The 16,345-nt window shown below is 41.2% G+C and overlaps 1 protein-coding gene and 1 long non-coding RNA gene across 4 annotated transcripts; one reads left to right on the top strand and one right to left on the bottom strand.

Moving 5' to 3' along the window:
- Window positions 1–812: 812 nt before the first annotated feature.
- Window positions 813–9,888, bottom strand: LOC127325687 (RNA cytidine acetyltransferase 1). The gene is made up of 24 exons (XM_051352502.2): window positions 9,444–9,888; window positions 9,239–9,361; window positions 8,916–9,089; window positions 8,685–8,795; window positions 8,453–8,586; window positions 8,282–8,375; window positions 8,096–8,194; window positions 7,863–7,999; window positions 7,692–7,786; window positions 7,461–7,584; window positions 7,287–7,374; window positions 7,068–7,167; window positions 6,930–6,982; window positions 5,859–6,035; window positions 5,712–5,749; window positions 4,026–4,110; window positions 3,282–3,461; window positions 3,074–3,185; window positions 2,803–2,872; window positions 2,578–2,725; window positions 1,926–2,054; window positions 1,677–1,802; window positions 1,456–1,521; window positions 813–1,342 (listed from the first exon to the last, which is right to left on the bottom strand). The coding sequence occupies exons 1-24, from the start codon at window positions 9,810–9,812 to the stop codon at window positions 1,106–1,108; spliced, it is 3,069 nt and encodes a 1,022-aa protein (XP_051208462.1). The 5' UTR covers window positions 9,813–9,888; the 3' UTR covers window positions 813–1,105.
- A 59-nt stretch (window positions 9,889–9,947) lies between these two features.
- Window positions 9,948–13,545, top strand: LOC127325689 (uncharacterized). Of its 3 annotated transcripts, XR_011744081.1 has the most exons (6): window positions 9,948–10,187; window positions 10,324–10,364; window positions 11,022–11,158; window positions 12,449–12,555; window positions 12,675–12,976; window positions 13,088–13,545. It is a non-coding gene; the product is annotated as an uncharacterized lncRNA (long non-coding RNA). The 3 variants fall into 3 exon arrangements; XR_011744080.1 differs by having other exon boundaries at window positions 9,948–10,364; XR_007867350.2 differs by lacking the exons at window positions 9,948–10,187; window positions 10,324–10,364 and adding an exon at window positions 10,435–10,874.
- The last annotated feature ends 2,800 nt before the right edge of the window (window positions 13,546–16,345 follow it).

The following is a 16,345-nucleotide window of genomic DNA, read 5'->3' on the forward strand; positions in this document are numbered from 1 at the left end:
GCATGGGCAGGACGCAGCGTGGGAAGAAGTAGATAGAATACAGGGAAAAAGGAAAAAAAAAAGAGGTAAAAGAAGACCCACTAACATGTGGGTCCTAGCGGCAGTTTTTCTCTTTTAGTTATTTTGGCAATCCAGTTGTACAAAATGCCACACAAGCAAATTTTTCTGTGGACTGCTAGGTCTCTCTTGTTGATATGTCTAATTTTTAGCAATCCATTATATAAAGGCTATTGAAGATGCTCTAATGATCCATCAAATATTTAATTTGAAAAGAATATGCATCGAGCCAAAATGACGTCTCTCTAGGATCCTACTGCCAATGATACTTCGGTGGGTCATACTTGCAATGAAGATTTCATGCTTTTAAATTTCTAGGGCACCAATCCTGGTAGCTAGTTAGTAGTGCTCCCTCCATCTTAGGAAAGGCCTTCCACTGTTAACAAACTATGTGTGCGTATGCGAATAATAACCTGCATGAGGAATTGAGGATGTATGTTGCAGTTGTGGGTTTCTGAAGGATGCATTTGTCAACAGTCGCAGTCTGTGCTAGTGTTACATGTGAACCATTTTTGTATAATAATTCAAACTGGGCTACCAAGGTTCGTTTGCATTTGGAAAATACTTCATCCCGAGCTTTGACAACCACAAAGTGAGCCTAAGACTTTACTCAGCCAGCCATCATATTTCGTGGGAAAGCCTTGAGTACCAATGTTTTCTGCCTTCAGTATCTTCAAAAAATGGTGTATTCAAGCATAAATGTCCATCACTTAAACCACAAGTTTTTCCCAATAATAAAATGCTGCACACCCAGGTAAAGCAAAACTATATGTTCTAATAAAACAAATGATACGTCAAAACTGAGGCATAGTAGGATTTTTTGGAGGTTTTCACAGGGTACCGTTCTTACATCAAAACTGAGATGCTGTTGCCACGAGGGTATGGGGTGAACTATCAAAGGATACCGCTGTTATGATTGATCCACAAATTATAGCCCATAATGGAGCTTAGATACAACCACCAATCCCTTCTGCCCATACTTTTCAGATGATTTAATTTTTTTCTTTCAATTTGTGGCTGCAAGCAGGGTAACTTCAAGCGGATAACTTCAAGTCCTCTTTTTCTTTGACGATCTATTACCATCTGTTTCTTTCCTTTTTGATTTTTCCCTTTGCTTCTCTTTCTTGTCAGCATTTGTCTTGCTTGATTTTACACTAATAACACCGCTTCCAGACAATTTCCCATCCTGCAGAGCCTTCTCAATCTCAAAGGCGTCACTGTCAATTGCATATTTCTGCAGTAATTTTGGGTCCACGGTAGCTTCTTCTGCAGCTCTTCTTTTTTCCTATATTAGGCCAACAGTAAAGGTTACCGAAGACAGTAAACATGGGAGAAAATGGCATTCTAACCATTCCACATCATAATTTAACATGTGGTGATGTATTTCTGAATCCTCACCTTCACTTCCTCAGCTGCTTCATCAAGGTCTTCGTCCATAGATCTGCTAAGTGGAGCCATTTCAATCTGAATACAATAACACAAACAGGTCAAAATGGAGTTGGCAAAAACTATTCGAACCAATGGCCATGCTTATACTGGCATGATGCCGAAACACAAAAAAGAAAAAGGAATTTCATTTCAAACATTAAATTGACAAGAAAACAATTTATTTTACTAACTTCCTTCAGTCGTGGTAAGGTTGCTTCAATTTCTTTTCCTGCAGTGTTATGAAGGTAACCATATAATTTCTTCATTGTCTTGATGAAGTTAGATAGAACTTGTTCCCTTTCTATGCCAAGCTCTTCCTGTCAATAGTGCAACCAAAAGTATAATTGACAATTTTCTCAAAAAAAAAAAAAGTATAATTGACAACTATTTGTACAATGATTTCGAAAATCTTGAGTTTGTTTGTAATCAACTCAGCTAACCTTTGTAGCACTTATATCTTTGTCCTGCAGACCCATACAGAATAAAACAGAAGCTTGGGCACCATGTAGTGTAACAGGAAGCTTCTCTGAAAAGTACTCATGTGCAAGGATAGGGACAAGATCCAGAATCTACAACAACAAAATATTCAAATTGGAAAGGTGTATCCCACATATAACTAACTATAGGTTCATTGGAGAGGTTTATTTGCACATACTAAAGTTGGCAGGCACTGTAGCATTCAAATTTCTATGCAAACAAGCATTTAAGGGGATAGAATATACTCTAAACAAGAAGAGAAGATAACAACCTCAGATAACGCCAACCAAGCTGAAAACTGTTTACAACTAGATCACGGCAGTTATACATATACTCCCTCCGTTCCTATTTAATCAACGTAGAGTGGTGGGACTAGTGGGAACGCGAGCATGTAATGCGTCATAGATTAAATCAGAACCAAGGTAGTAGTAATTATTACAACTAAGCACACAGGTATAAAGAGAAAACGTCCACAAGCTTTTTAAGTTTCTGAGGATTGGTGAGGTCAATATGCACAACAGGTAGAAGAGATTTTACAGCCCCTCTCAAAAGGAAACTATGTTGCGATGACTACATGAAAATATAGATGCTTCATTTATTTCATCAAATTCTTACCAGATGATAATCGACCAAGTTGTTAGAATAAGCTTCTAGCCGCTTCATGTCATGTGGGGATAATACGTCTCTCAATAACTTCGATGTAAGACTGATATCATATTCTGAAGGCTCGTGATGTGAAAAATCTATTTTGGAAGCCAAAACACTAGAAGCATGACCAAAAAATATTATTAGACAAGCACATGTCTTTTGCTAAGAAAACATTATGAATGTTAAATATACCTCATTGCAAGCTTAAAGTTGAGATGCCGGAAAGATGTTCCCAACAGCCGCCTGAACCTTTGTCTGAAATCTGAACAAATTATATTCAAACTTAGCAAGCACCAAAAGCATGTTTCTTAAGCAAACGTATGCTGTAAAACAGAAGCAAGCAATACTAATATTTACATATCAGCTAAGCCATAAAACCGACTGATGTATACAGCTACAAATCAGGCAGCTTCAGTTCAAAATGCCACTTACAATTAAATGTAACAAAAACTATCGGGCATACCTTGATAAAATGGTTCCAAAAATCCAAGTTCAATTGAATCACCACCAACTTTTATGTCATCGCTATTTAAGGGACTCATGGCCATGCAGGTATGTTCACCAGTAACAGCACTCTTAAGAAACAAAAATTACAAATTAATGGACATGATAAAAGATCAGCAGAGGTGAAGAACAAAGAACCTCATGGGATAATCAGATTAGATCATTACTGGAATCTGGCCCACATAGAATGGATAGAAGTTGTGCTTCCGCCAAAACCGGAAGAGTTCTTGTGTCAAGCCAAAAGATACACCAAGATAATGGAGCTTTTCAGGACGACGATCCTCAAGATTAACAAGCAGTGGTGGAAGATTTGCCCTAGGCTTTATGCACTCTTCTAGCAGAGAAGCCTGCAAGAATATAAACAAAATTGGAATGTACAGACTTGAGGAGCAGAAGCCATAAAATAGTGGCAGCTGTACTAATCAAACGATGTTGTTACATCATAAAGCAGATTTTAATGTACCCATAATAGTACTTACATATAATCAAATTCAAATTATATAAAACTTTCACAAATAGATATCAGTTAATTTTTTAAAGTACTCCCTCCATCCATAAATAAGTGACTCAACTTTGTCCAGATGTGCAAATTCAAATTATATAAAACTTTCACAAATAGATATCGGGTTAATTTTTTAAAGTACTCCCTCCATCCATAAATAAGTGACTCAACTTTGTCTGGATGCGGATGTATCTACATGCATTTTAATTATAGATGCCTCCGTATCTAGAAAAAGTTGAGTCACTTATTTTAGGACAGAGGGAGTATGAGATCTAGAATTAGAAACTATTTGAAAAAAAATATTACAGAACCATACAGGTGTATTATAATAATTGAACTTCAAGCTGCCACACTATAAGATATCCATAAAAAGAATAAAAAGTTTAAAACACAAGTTGTTCAAATGTACCTTCTCTGCAGTTTCACTAATTTTAACTCCAGGCTCTTCAACTTCCTCCTCATCTTTAAATACTGACATTTTTCCTCGATAATAACTTTGAAGACAATCAAATTCAATGTATTTGTCAATACAATAGGAATATATTAAGGTAAATAAAATAACAGGTTGAGGCTAACATTGATATGATCTAACTACTAAGAGAAATTAAGCTCTGCTATTCCAAAGATAGAAATAGGCAAATACTACCTCAAACATGCCTCTTTTGTCAGTAGCACTGCAAACAATAAAAAGAAATATACTCCCTCCGATTTATATTAATTGACTCTAATATAGGTGTATATAGAACTAAAATATGTCTAGATACATCCATATTAGAGTCAATTAATATGAACCGGAGGGAGTAGAAAAGTTCTTACCACTTCAACAGTAAATTTTCTATTCAAGGTTCTCTATTACTGCCCTGGTTCTCCAACCACAGCCAAGATTAATGCTACACAAGCAGATACCACCATACAGCATTTCCCAAAACATGGAACAGAGATAAATTTTGACATATAGAATTAATATTTCGAAGTACGTGCTGGAAAGTGGGAAATCTGATGGTTAAACCCTTCTTGCATTTTTCTAGTTTTCTTTATCTTCTGGGGGACTCACAGGCGGAGCAGATCTGTTGTTGGGAGGGAGCTGTCGTGGTGCCCAGATCAGAAGCAACGGCATGTAAGAAGCTGAAAAAGGGCTGTCACTGTGTGGGCTTTTCACTGAGAAAGCGCCAGTGTAATGGGTATGGTGAGAAAGGATTGTTCAAACAAATTAAAGTGGGGGTATGAGACGCGTCGGGGCGGTATCAAGAGGTATCCCAGATGTATTCGTCTAAGAAAACAAGAATTCTCCAACAATAGCAGTACACAGAGCTAGGCGTACTCAAAGTATCTGGTCAGCATACAAAATGGCGACGATCACTAGGACCAGGCCCGGCACATACCCAACACCTCCTGAGCTGTGTGCTGCAGCACTATCAGAGGTGGCGCTACCTTCCTGGCATCACTGCACCGCAGGAAAGGGTGATGAGTTTCCAACACTACAAGCTAGGTGGTCTAGGTCGACCTTCAGTGAATGACAGCGCCTGCTGCTTTATCTGCATTGACCTCTGCGGGAGCTATGTGACTACAGCCATTGTACACATCATGCACTTTCACAAGCAGCATATGTACCTCATGTTCCAGGGTCAGCCATGGCTGCTCCATTCCAACCTGTCATGTTTCAACAAGATGGAGAAGATAAAATCCATCTCCAACTGCCTAACATATGAGCCTGCCACTACTCTCTCTATAGCAAAGCAATGCCACTAGCCTACTATGAAGTGCACACAAGTCAGGCCCATGTGGCAGCAAACTGAACGCCAACAAGCAACTAGGGCAAAAAGGCCATTCAAACCACTAACTGTGACACTCAACGAATGCGTGAAAGTAATACTCCCTCCAGTTCAAAATAATTGGCTAAAAATGGATGTATCTAGATAATGTTTGGGCAATCATTTTGAACCAGAGGGAGTAATATTTTTCACGAACTTATATAGTTTGGGATGGTACTTGGCAAAGAAACAACCGTGCAATAGTTGCCTAATTTCCTTTCTTTCCAATAGCATCAACTGATAAACACATAGATGGAGAAGGAAGAAAAAGTGTAGTGTATAACCTTGCTAGGCGTTGGACGGCAACTGAACCATACCCAAGCTGTGTTTAAAAAGAAGGCATTTAGAACAGGGAGTTGTATTTTCCGGAATCAACATGGAATAATGTAAACATAGGTATCGAACACATTCAATTATAGAAAAGACAGTACCCTCAGGGCACTTGGATGAACAGCGATTCGTACTATCCGAGCTCCTGAGAGACTGGGAAATAGATTGTCTTGAAATTGTTCGCAAAACTTCCATGGTATTTGATCACCGGAAGGGGCATGGCCCTCATTTAGGCTTCTGATAGCTGATTTTCGAGATATTTGTCCTTCCAGGCAGACCTGAAAATTCCAAACAAGGTCTAACAACTTAAAGTGATGCGGATGTGTGTATGTACTATCCAGTATGATCTAATCTCAATTTCTTGATGAACTAAGTGGATAGTCCATGTCTTGAAGTCGGAAGGTATAGCAATATGAACAGAACTTGAATGGTGAGTTTAATTAATAGCAAAAAAAACAATTTGTTCAAGTATAAAAGGCGCTATAATTTACTACAGAATTAGAAGATTGTCACAGAAGAATCATACAGCAGTAATGTAACATAGGATGAGATAAAGCTGTGATGTACCACTATAGTATTAGAAGAAAAAATAAAAATCGAAAGAGAGAAATATGTCTAAGGTAGCCTAGCCCAACTTGGTTGGATCAATAAGCTATTTAAACCAAATGGTCCAAAAATCTAACACAGGTGTGTCTAATTTCTACTACTCCCTCCAATCATTGAATAATTGGAACATGCATTAATCATATGTTATGTTCGTTGCACCCTGCGGCTTGAGCAAGCTCCAACAAACTAACAAAATATAATAACTTTATAAAGGGTTCGCGATTTCATGTAAGCAGTAAGTACTGCCTATGTGTAGTACACATAGGGGGCAGAATAACACTTCAGCAATAGTCAAATACTAAATTTTAATTTGCTCAACTACAGAACTAAGTAAGAATATTTTGTTTAAACACACATGATCTACTGAAGAAACAAAGCTAAAATAGGATATTAGGTAAATGAACAAGAATATTTTCTGTGTTTTATTTGGGGCCGACATTAGCATGTACCCTCATGCATTTCAGGAATATTCTGCTGTGCAATCAACAACCCACCCAATGGCAATCATCGGCAGAAAAAATCAAAATAAGATCCTCCAAAAGATAATCAGGATATAGTATGCAAACCTGAATCACACACAAAATATCAGGGAGCTGGTTTTCGGACTCATTAACCTTGCCTAAAAAATTAGGAACACAGGTTAGTACTGTATAACAGTGTTATCATATAAAACTGGTGAGCTCGCAAATCAATTTGGTCCATACCAAGCAGTACAAAAAGGTGATGTGCTGGCGCATCAGCCATCAATTGCAAGTCATTGGGAGAATTTTTGTAGTGAGAAGCAACATAAAGCGCCATCATCCTCTGAAATATTAAGTATTCAGAATAAATGCATTGGTGGACATGTAAAGCACCAATATTTCAGTTTTATATTCAAACCAAATATATAAATTTACAAGAAACAGAACATCATTAGTTCATACCTGTAAAAATACCTCACTCTCCTTGTGATACGAGAATAGTGTGTCCCGGTTGACATAATACAGCTCACATTCTTTTGGGTGAGGCAGCCTAAAGAAAACCAGACTTGTTTGCTCAACATGTAATAGTATAAGAAAAGAACAGTACAACGCCACAAGAAGTCAGATGATACTTACCTGCTGATATTTGGAATGGAGTTTGCAAGATCCAAACAAAGTAGCTCATTAAGCCAGGTTTCAATAGGATCACCAGAGGCATATCTAATGGATTCATTCAATTCAATTTTCTTAAACAGCCTACCTACAAGGCAAAATAAAGCACAAACCATGTGTAAAACACCCCAATGCTAAGAAGGTTCTTTCAAAATGTAGACAGCTCGTTTTAGATGAAAGTAAGATGACTCTTACTGGAATTGGGTGCGTCACTCGAAGCTGATGGCTGGGTTTGGGATTCTAACTGCTGGAGGAGCTTCAAAGACAAGGATCGGCCTGTTCCTTCATACCTTCAACACAAATATCCAGAATGGTCACCTTCATGAATTGTGGTTCTAAGAGTATTAGTAACTGAAGCAAACATACCCATTGACGGTGGAAGATAGGAAAACAAGGTATGGACCGAGCAAGGACTTCACAATAGGTAATGGAATGGCAGCAGCTTCATCAATGACAAGAAGTTCAACTTGAGAAAGCTTCCCGTGATCATGTGGTTTCATATACTGCAAACAGGAGAAACTTTTGAACTAGTTCGCTGATACTAAGCAAATTACTGTTCAGCAATAGCAATATATGTCCGCAAACACGTAGCTTAATACCTGGATTGTTTGACGATGCTGCTTGTGGACGTTTATTTGTATTGTTGCTTTCCTGAGATTTGGATCTGCACTCTTCACTACGTCATAATGCAAATGCTCCTGAAAAACGAAAAGGAAGCATTGATTGCATTAACGACATAATATATGTTTAAACTTGAACAATTAAACAAGATAATAGAAAGACACCTTGTACTCCAATGCATTCATTCCTTTGCAGACAAAATCAAATAGTGTATTTAGGTTCTCTGGACTCGGAGCAGTGACAAATATATTTGAATACCTAGAAAGTCCAAAGTATTAGCCTTAATTAGAGGAGCACATGAAATACATCAACAACACTACTGAGTTGAGTTTTACCCAGCTGCAACGGCTCCAGCAATAGCAAGACCAAGGGCTGCTGATTTGCCACGTCCACGAGCTGCGAGCAAGGCAACCGTACTCCTAAGTGACTTGTCCAAAATAGAGTCCAGGAAATTGATGACCGCTTTACCCTTGTAAATGTTTTACTCATTTTCAGTTTATGCCAGGGATAACAGTTTTTAATGCCTAAAGGGAGATGCAGAGAGTATAAGAGGTATGTAAACTGCACCTGATCCATGGTGCAGCACTTCCCAATCAAAGGGCCAACAGGAAAGTCTTCACGGAACTGATCTTTTAGGTCTTTCAACTCTCGCTCCCTTTCTGACAATCCCTCAGAATCCTAAGTGCACAGCAGGTCAACAAGGAATAAGATTTACCAAATTGAAACAACAACCAGAATCTTGAGAAGATGCATCATTTCACGAGCGGAACTTGATAGGCAGAAGAAGAAAATCCATACCTCATTGTTTGTAACTGGTTGTATAAATTTCATGTGAGATGATATAGGCAAAATGTTGAGTTCGTCATCCATGACGATGCATGCTTTGCATGATGCTATGGACAGTAAGAACCTCTCGTTGAACCTTGTGGCTGCGGTAGTATGAGACTCTGTTCGGAACCTTTCGTGAACATCCTGTTATTAATATAAGGCGCAGATTCGTTTACTTTGACTGAGCGGGCAAACAATCTATCTAGTATACAGACTTGAATCCAAAATTATGTTTGTTTGCTCAGAAACTACAAATGCGAAGGGGTGTCCGTGGAAGAGAAAAATGAGCTCACCATGACCATGGTATATAGACTGGTTAATGAGGATAGCGAAGAGAGAAGCAGGATGATCAAACCACCGCCCTCAACTGTCTCAATGGTTCTGGCCAGAAGGTTGGGCGTCAGAGCCTCAAAGTCCTGCACAAGCACATGCAGAATTTCACCGCAAAGCAATGAATGAAACTGCAGGAAGCTTGTAGAGAGAGATAGACAGAGATACCTGCAGTATGCACATTCCGAATGTGTTTCCGAGAACCCTCTCCGAGTCCTTGTACTGGCAATAGGTGATGTCTGATGTCTCCAGGAAGAGGGAGAATGGGTCTGCCTTCTCTGGGTCCATGAGCCCCCGCTGCATGAGCTTCTTGAGCTGCTTGGCGCGCTTCTTCCTGTGGCTGCTGATCTCGAGCTTGTTGCGGTAGCACCAGAGGACGGAGGGGCGCGACTTGACCCGGGACTTGGCGAGCATGTAGTTGAGGTTGACGATCTGGTCCCGCGACTTGTCGCCGACGATGATGAACATGGAGCGCTGCCGCTGCCGCACGCCATTCTCGATCAGCGTGCGGATGCGCTCGTCCACCTTCTTCCTCATCCTCGCCGTCGCCGCCGCCGCCGCTCGCCGTCGTGAGCGAATGGGGATTGGGGGCGGGGTTTAGCTAGGGTTTTCGGGCTGCCGGCGTCGACCAGTTATGATTTCGTCGGTCCGGCCCAGCCCAGCCCAGCTTCACAATAGAGCTAGACTTCAGGAACTTGTTCAGGCCCACTCGCAGCAGCCCAACCTTTGGTTACAGTACTGCAGTGTTCTCAGGGCTTCCGAGCCGCCGCCGCCAGACGAGAGAGGTTCCGCCGCCGTCAAGACTCCCAGGATGTGGTACAACCGCAATAGGCGCGGGCGTGGATCCTCCTCCTCTTCACGCCGCACCAAGCAAGAAGAAGCCTCGCGCTAGTCAGTTTCCTGTACAAAGAGGTTCCCCTTTTTGGCTGCGTTCGAATTGTCATATAAGTATACATCAATCAATGGGAGTTGCGAATTTCGATTGTAGCACAAGCATTTTTATTCATACAAACGAGAGCAAATAAGCTTCTTATATCTTCAATTTCAGCGATGCTGGTCCGGGGACATCACTTGCAAGGCAGGAGGAAGGTACAAATTCCCTGGAAGTTTCTGGTTGTTCTATGGATACTTCTTGCTATAAAAAATGCTTGTGGTTGATAAATTGATGTGTCAAAAATGTGCAGCTCATATCAAGTGTTGGGTGTGATCATAGTTTACATCTTACAGAATTTGATAGCTCGTAATAAAAGTATACTACTACTTGAATGCAGCTTTGCAATTATATAACATGTATGTATGCCGCAAATCTGTAAGGAACCGCTTGGTTAGCGATGTCCTGTTCCCTCCCATAAATACCATGTACATGCTAAAATAGAAAATAAGAAAAAAAAACTATATATACAGAACATGCACCATTATACAGTCCTGGACATCTAATCCTTCTAGTTTTTTCATAACTTATTCTCTTCCGAAATTCCTTTGGTCATACTACAGCCACTGCCTCTGCTATTAAAGGTATAGCTACTTATTTCTAATAAGGTTGTTATTTGGCTTAGAGGAGTTGCGAGTGACAAATGGTTTTGGTGGTGTTGTTCTCAGGTAATATATAAGATATGTGGTAAAAGGAGTCATGTGAAACTGTGTGGAGCTAATTTTACCGATTTTCTCTTTTTGATTATCCCTTAAATTTTGTCTTTGAGATACATATGCAGCTCCCGCTGATTATTTTCCTTACCTCTCTTGCAGCCCTGTTGGGACACATTGTGTATCCAAGGAAGATCATCCTATCGTGCAAAGAAAAGGATTGGCCGTGGTTGACTGTTCTTGGGCACGTTTAGATGATGTTCCTTTCGCGAAACTCCGTTGTGGTGCTCCTCGTCTCTGTAAGATCATCCTATTTAAGTAAATTCAGTAAGGCTGTGCATCATTTGAGCATGATTTAGAAATTTGGCATTACTTTCAGCTACCTGCCTTGCATGGAACTAGCTGTAGGATACCTTTAAAATGGTTCCCTTAAAAGATTCCTGTAACTGCATACTAGTTTATCATTTCTAGATTTGTCATCAAGACGCATATTCCTGAGTCAAACTTCTGGACTCCCTGCTCTTTCAGTTTAGATTTTAGAACATAACTTTGGCATGCTTTGATCGAAAGAGCTCTTTTTACCGTGTTTTGTTTTACCCAAACTAGACCACTAATAATTAGTTTATGTCGCAAGGTTTTTCCTTTTGTAAATTCGTGTGGATTCATTAAATAAAGTACATGTTTATTATACTGTTTGCAGTGCCATGGTTGGTAGCAGCAAATCCTGTGAATCATTGCCGCCCATGTCAGCTGTCTTGTGTAGAAGCTTGTTGATCTTAATTTCTAGTGTGACATATCCAGCGTGTGAATTTGTAGTTCTGGATAATGCTATTTATTTCTTCCAGTGTGTTAGCTTATGTTATAACTATATTCCCAGCGGGGAGAAAGATACCGGAAACTGCTGCTTGCCAAATTCAAGTGGGGTCACTCATTCTTATCACTTAACAGATCAGTTCAGTAAAAAAAAATGTCACATATAGGTTTGCAGTGAATTTCGGAATATGTACACCACTGTACTTGTTAGATGGGGCAACCAATGAGATGTGTGTTAAGTAATACCATTGTCCTGCAAAACACAAATCTCAATAGCTGTTACATAGATGAAGCAAAGTATTTCGGACTATGTAGCACAATGTACTTGTTAGATAGGGTAAGCATCAGATATTTGTCAAATATATCATTTTCCTGCAAAGCACAAATCCCAATAACTGTTACACATCAGATATTTGTTAAATATACCATTGTCCTGCAAAGCACAAACTCCAATAATTGTTACATAGATCAAACAACTTAATTCTGGCTCTACATGCGAACTGCTGACCGAAATACTAATTATCAGTTGCAATGCCACGATAATCCAGGCCGTCCTGCCTAAGGCACTGTGCAGCTGTGCTGCATTTTTAACATTGTCAAGTAAGCTTTAGAAGACGGCGTATTACAGGTTGGGGGCATCACATCGTCTGTGAATATAACACTCAAATCTGTCACACTATCTTCTTTTACATGATGGATTCTTCATACAAGCATGTCTCTTTTATATAATGTGTTAGGTCAGGTTTTGCCACCCTTACCCTTGTAAAAACGTGCAGAGATCTGCTGAAAGCATACTCCAAGTGTTAGAATGGCACCGAGATAATCAACGTGCAGAACTCGTGGTTAGCCAGTGCCACAAGTGTGCCCAAGTCACCTGTAAACGGTGTCAATCGCATCACCTCTCGGAGTATTTGAATGTTGGCATAAGCTATCCATAAGTAAATCATACTAAAATCTTGTTCTGTGGTTATTGATTTCTCTTGATATATATGTGCATCACAGCGGCAGAGAAATCACAGCAAAGCACGGAGGAAGGATCGGATGATGATTCTGACGATGGCTTGCCTCCTCTGGAGGAGAACATGAACCACTTGAACCTTAGCGAAGACGAGGAAGAAAGCGAAACCGAGTAAGAGAAGGTATCATCACTAAGTTATGCTTGAGGCCAGTGAACTTTATGCCGCGCGACACAAGAGGATATTTGTTTGTTTGTCCAATGGAAATAAGAGCCAAGTGTGATGATGTGTCGTGGATCTTAAGACAAGTGTTTGTATACTTGTAGTGCTTGCTTCATACCAGTATATGTAAGTGTACACACACCCTTTGAGAACATGAATGTGTTTATATTTGCAGTAGAAGGGAGGATAGCATAATTATGCATCTGATGATCAAAGTGATCTATGTTTGTATACTAGGTACAACTCTTGGTCTGTGATGGTCGCGTGGACATGACGGATCCTGGCAATCGTCAACTCCACGGCTTCACGTTCTTGACTCCTAGCCAGTGGCTTCGACAACTGCGAGACCATCAGTTGGCCGAGCCGGGAAGATACCCTCGATCGTACACCTGTTTCTAAGGTTGTAAAGCGTCCAGAAAAGTGCAGCGAAACAGATCTGAAGGACCCGCTTAGCGTGACCATCATGACCATGCAAGAACCTAAGCACATCTGCGAAGCAAGCGGGGTTTAACGAGCACCCGACCATTCCTGAGCTGCACTCTACATAAATCTAGCCAAAGCGCACGAGAAAAAATGTGATTGCAATCTTCAACCTTCCCATCGAATGATTCCCTTAGAAACAAAACAAAAAATAGGAGTTAAATTTGCTACGATTAACAATTCTCACCGGACATGGTGTTTTTCTCCTTGGTGCATATGCTTCCTTTATTTAAAATACACTTTAAACATATTTTAAAAAATATCAAAAGAATCAAAACAAAATGTCACGCGTACATCTCAACATCATAAGTGTTCATGAAGTCGTTTGAGGGAAAAGCAAGTTGTTATGTGGCTTGTACAATAAAGATAAAAATCAATGCTAAAATATACCATTTTACTAGGCATTTGTTTGTCTGTTTTTGCACACGCCACAAAAATTATCATTTTACTATGAAACTATAAGTGATGACACAAAATTTAGAGATATACGGGTGAAAAAATTTCTCCAAATTTTTTAATATTTTAAAATTCGTTTCTGGGTAAAGAGAGCCTATGCACTTGGGATCAAAAGTGCATTTCCCATGCTCCGGACAGCTGCTGAGGTGCGCTCCACGTAAATCTAGCCGGAGCACACGATAAAAGATGTAGTTGCAATCTTCAACCTCCCCATAAGATGATTCCTCAGAGACAAAACAAAAAAAAAAGTTAAATTTGCTACGAGTAACGATTCCCACCCAACAATTTGCCACCCGGTAGGCAGCATCTGCCGGTACAACACATGAGGACACTGCGCCATGACACCACGCTGCTACGGCAATAGCAGGCCAATCCTACGCTGCCTGCACGGCTAGGACGAAGGGAAAAAATCAGAGAGATACCTGAACTCTGAAACTCATGGCAATGATGCAACGATGCCTCTGCTGCAAGAACGCCGGATTCTCAACGTTCCCGTGTCGTGAGCGATGATTGATCGCGTAGGTAGGCACGCCACACACACACACGCGAGGAGCAGGAGGAGGCACAATCAGAGAGGCAGAGGCAGTGCACCAAATGTAACAATCAATGTGGCGTACTTGCTTCAGGTGCTCAGGCAAGTCCCATGCTCTGCCATCCCCTCATCCATGGACATGGCAATGGCCGCCATGCCTCCCCCTTCACAAAATCCACAGGGCTACGCTCTGTAGGCTACTGCTCTACGGGGATTTTTACTCCTTAAGAATTCTCCAGCAGGTAAATCTTCGCTCCTCTTTTTATCGAGAGACCACTAAGAACATCTCCGGTCGCGTCTCCAAACCGTCCCCCAAAGCAATTTGCGGAGACAAAAAAACGATTCCAATCGCGTCCCCCAAAGCACAATTTTGTCCGGCGCGCCCCGATACGGTGTCCGGCGCCCCGAGCCCGTTCCCGTCCCATAGAGGACGCACCGCGCACGCCGGACACAACGAAAAGCGAGGCGAAGCGACGCGGGCCCGACGCGTCAGCGCGGCACAAGGAAAATTCGTCTCCCACTCCCGCCAAATCCCGCCCCTCCTGCCACATCTGTGGTGACCCTGCATACCACTGCATGTTGTAGTATGCCAGTCGTTGATATAACATTCGCGAAGTACCATTCCGCAAATATTACATCCCTCAGAGTAGTACAACAGAACATAGCAGGGTCCATAACTCATTCACATATTATTACAATCATCATACACAAGTCGTCTCGGAGCTCCTCTTGGGTTCTGAGAGGATAACTCCTGGGTTCGAGGCGAACCCAACTTAACTTACAATACCATTGTCTCATTAAACTAAACATTTATTTAAACGAGCAGCTAAATAGTAAGAGTCCGCGCTGCTCGGCTACTACTACTCCTCCTGATATCCTTAGGCTTGTTCTCCTCCGGAAGCCTCCCCGGATCCGTAGACTATGATGTAGTCTACGCCTTCAACACCTCCTGAGAGGTCTGGTTCCTCGTAGCCGATGATCTCGGCTCCATCATTGCTGTCGTAGTCCTCCTCCTCCAGACGGTTCAGACAATCTAAGCATGGGATTTAAGAGTGGTATGAGTACGAGCGTACTCAACAAGTTCATTATAGAAAAGAGGTGTTTAATGCTCTAGCTACGATATTAGACCAGAAAGTCTAATACCAATGCAAGTTTTGATAATCATTTCTTCAAGAGATTGCTTTTATTTCAAAGAGCTATGTCCGTCAGCCTTCACCGGTTTACTAGAACTTCATGGAGCTCCTTTCCGGCCGCGTTCGCAGTTCCTCAATCCCGGAACAGGGAGTGACAGGTCACAGTTTTTACACTCTGCAGAGGTGTGTTGCTTTACCCATAAGAGATCTTAACCTTGGTACCAACCGGGCAGCTTACCCGTCCACACTTCCTTTGGTGTGAGGCCCGGTATAAGGTCTAGCCAATCATGTTCCTCCGCTACCTCGCACACCCACCCTTTGTTGCATACCCCGACCCTGGGTCCTCGTCGGTCCTCTTATACCACCTAAGGATGGACCCCGACCACGACAACAGTTTGGGACTCGTTAACCAAACTCCTTCGCCGGTAGCTGCAACCCATCATAGACCACTTACCGTGGGGAATTAGAATGGGATCCCCACCCCACCGCTTGCCCAACTTTGGGTCAAGTGTCTACGGTAAGCGCATCCGTTGATGTACGAGAGGTGGAAACACTTTTGACTACTCCGTCCCACTCCAGATCTTATGGTTAACACGGGTATTACGGCACAAGAATCACTGGCGACATTTGTTGTTTAATCCTAGATGGATATAAACCCTTGCAATGGAACCTCCACCATATCAACACAATCCATGGTTCCATTGCCCACCACATAGTCATATTCATAGTTATGAAAGTAGTGGTTTTGATTTTTGTGCAATAGTGATAACCATAATACTTTGCAAGTAATTTGATAGAAATACTCAAATGACATGAGCAAGTGATGAACTTGCCTGAACACTGCAAAGTTCTCAAGTAGCTTGGTAGGTATGGACTGACCCTTGTCCTCTTGTT

This window comes from Lolium perenne, chromosome 4 (assembly GCF_019359855.2).
Source record: "Lolium perenne isolate Kyuss_39 chromosome 4, Kyuss_2.0, whole genome shotgun sequence".
NCBI lineage: Eukaryota > Viridiplantae > Streptophyta > Magnoliopsida > Poales > Poaceae > Lolium > Lolium perenne.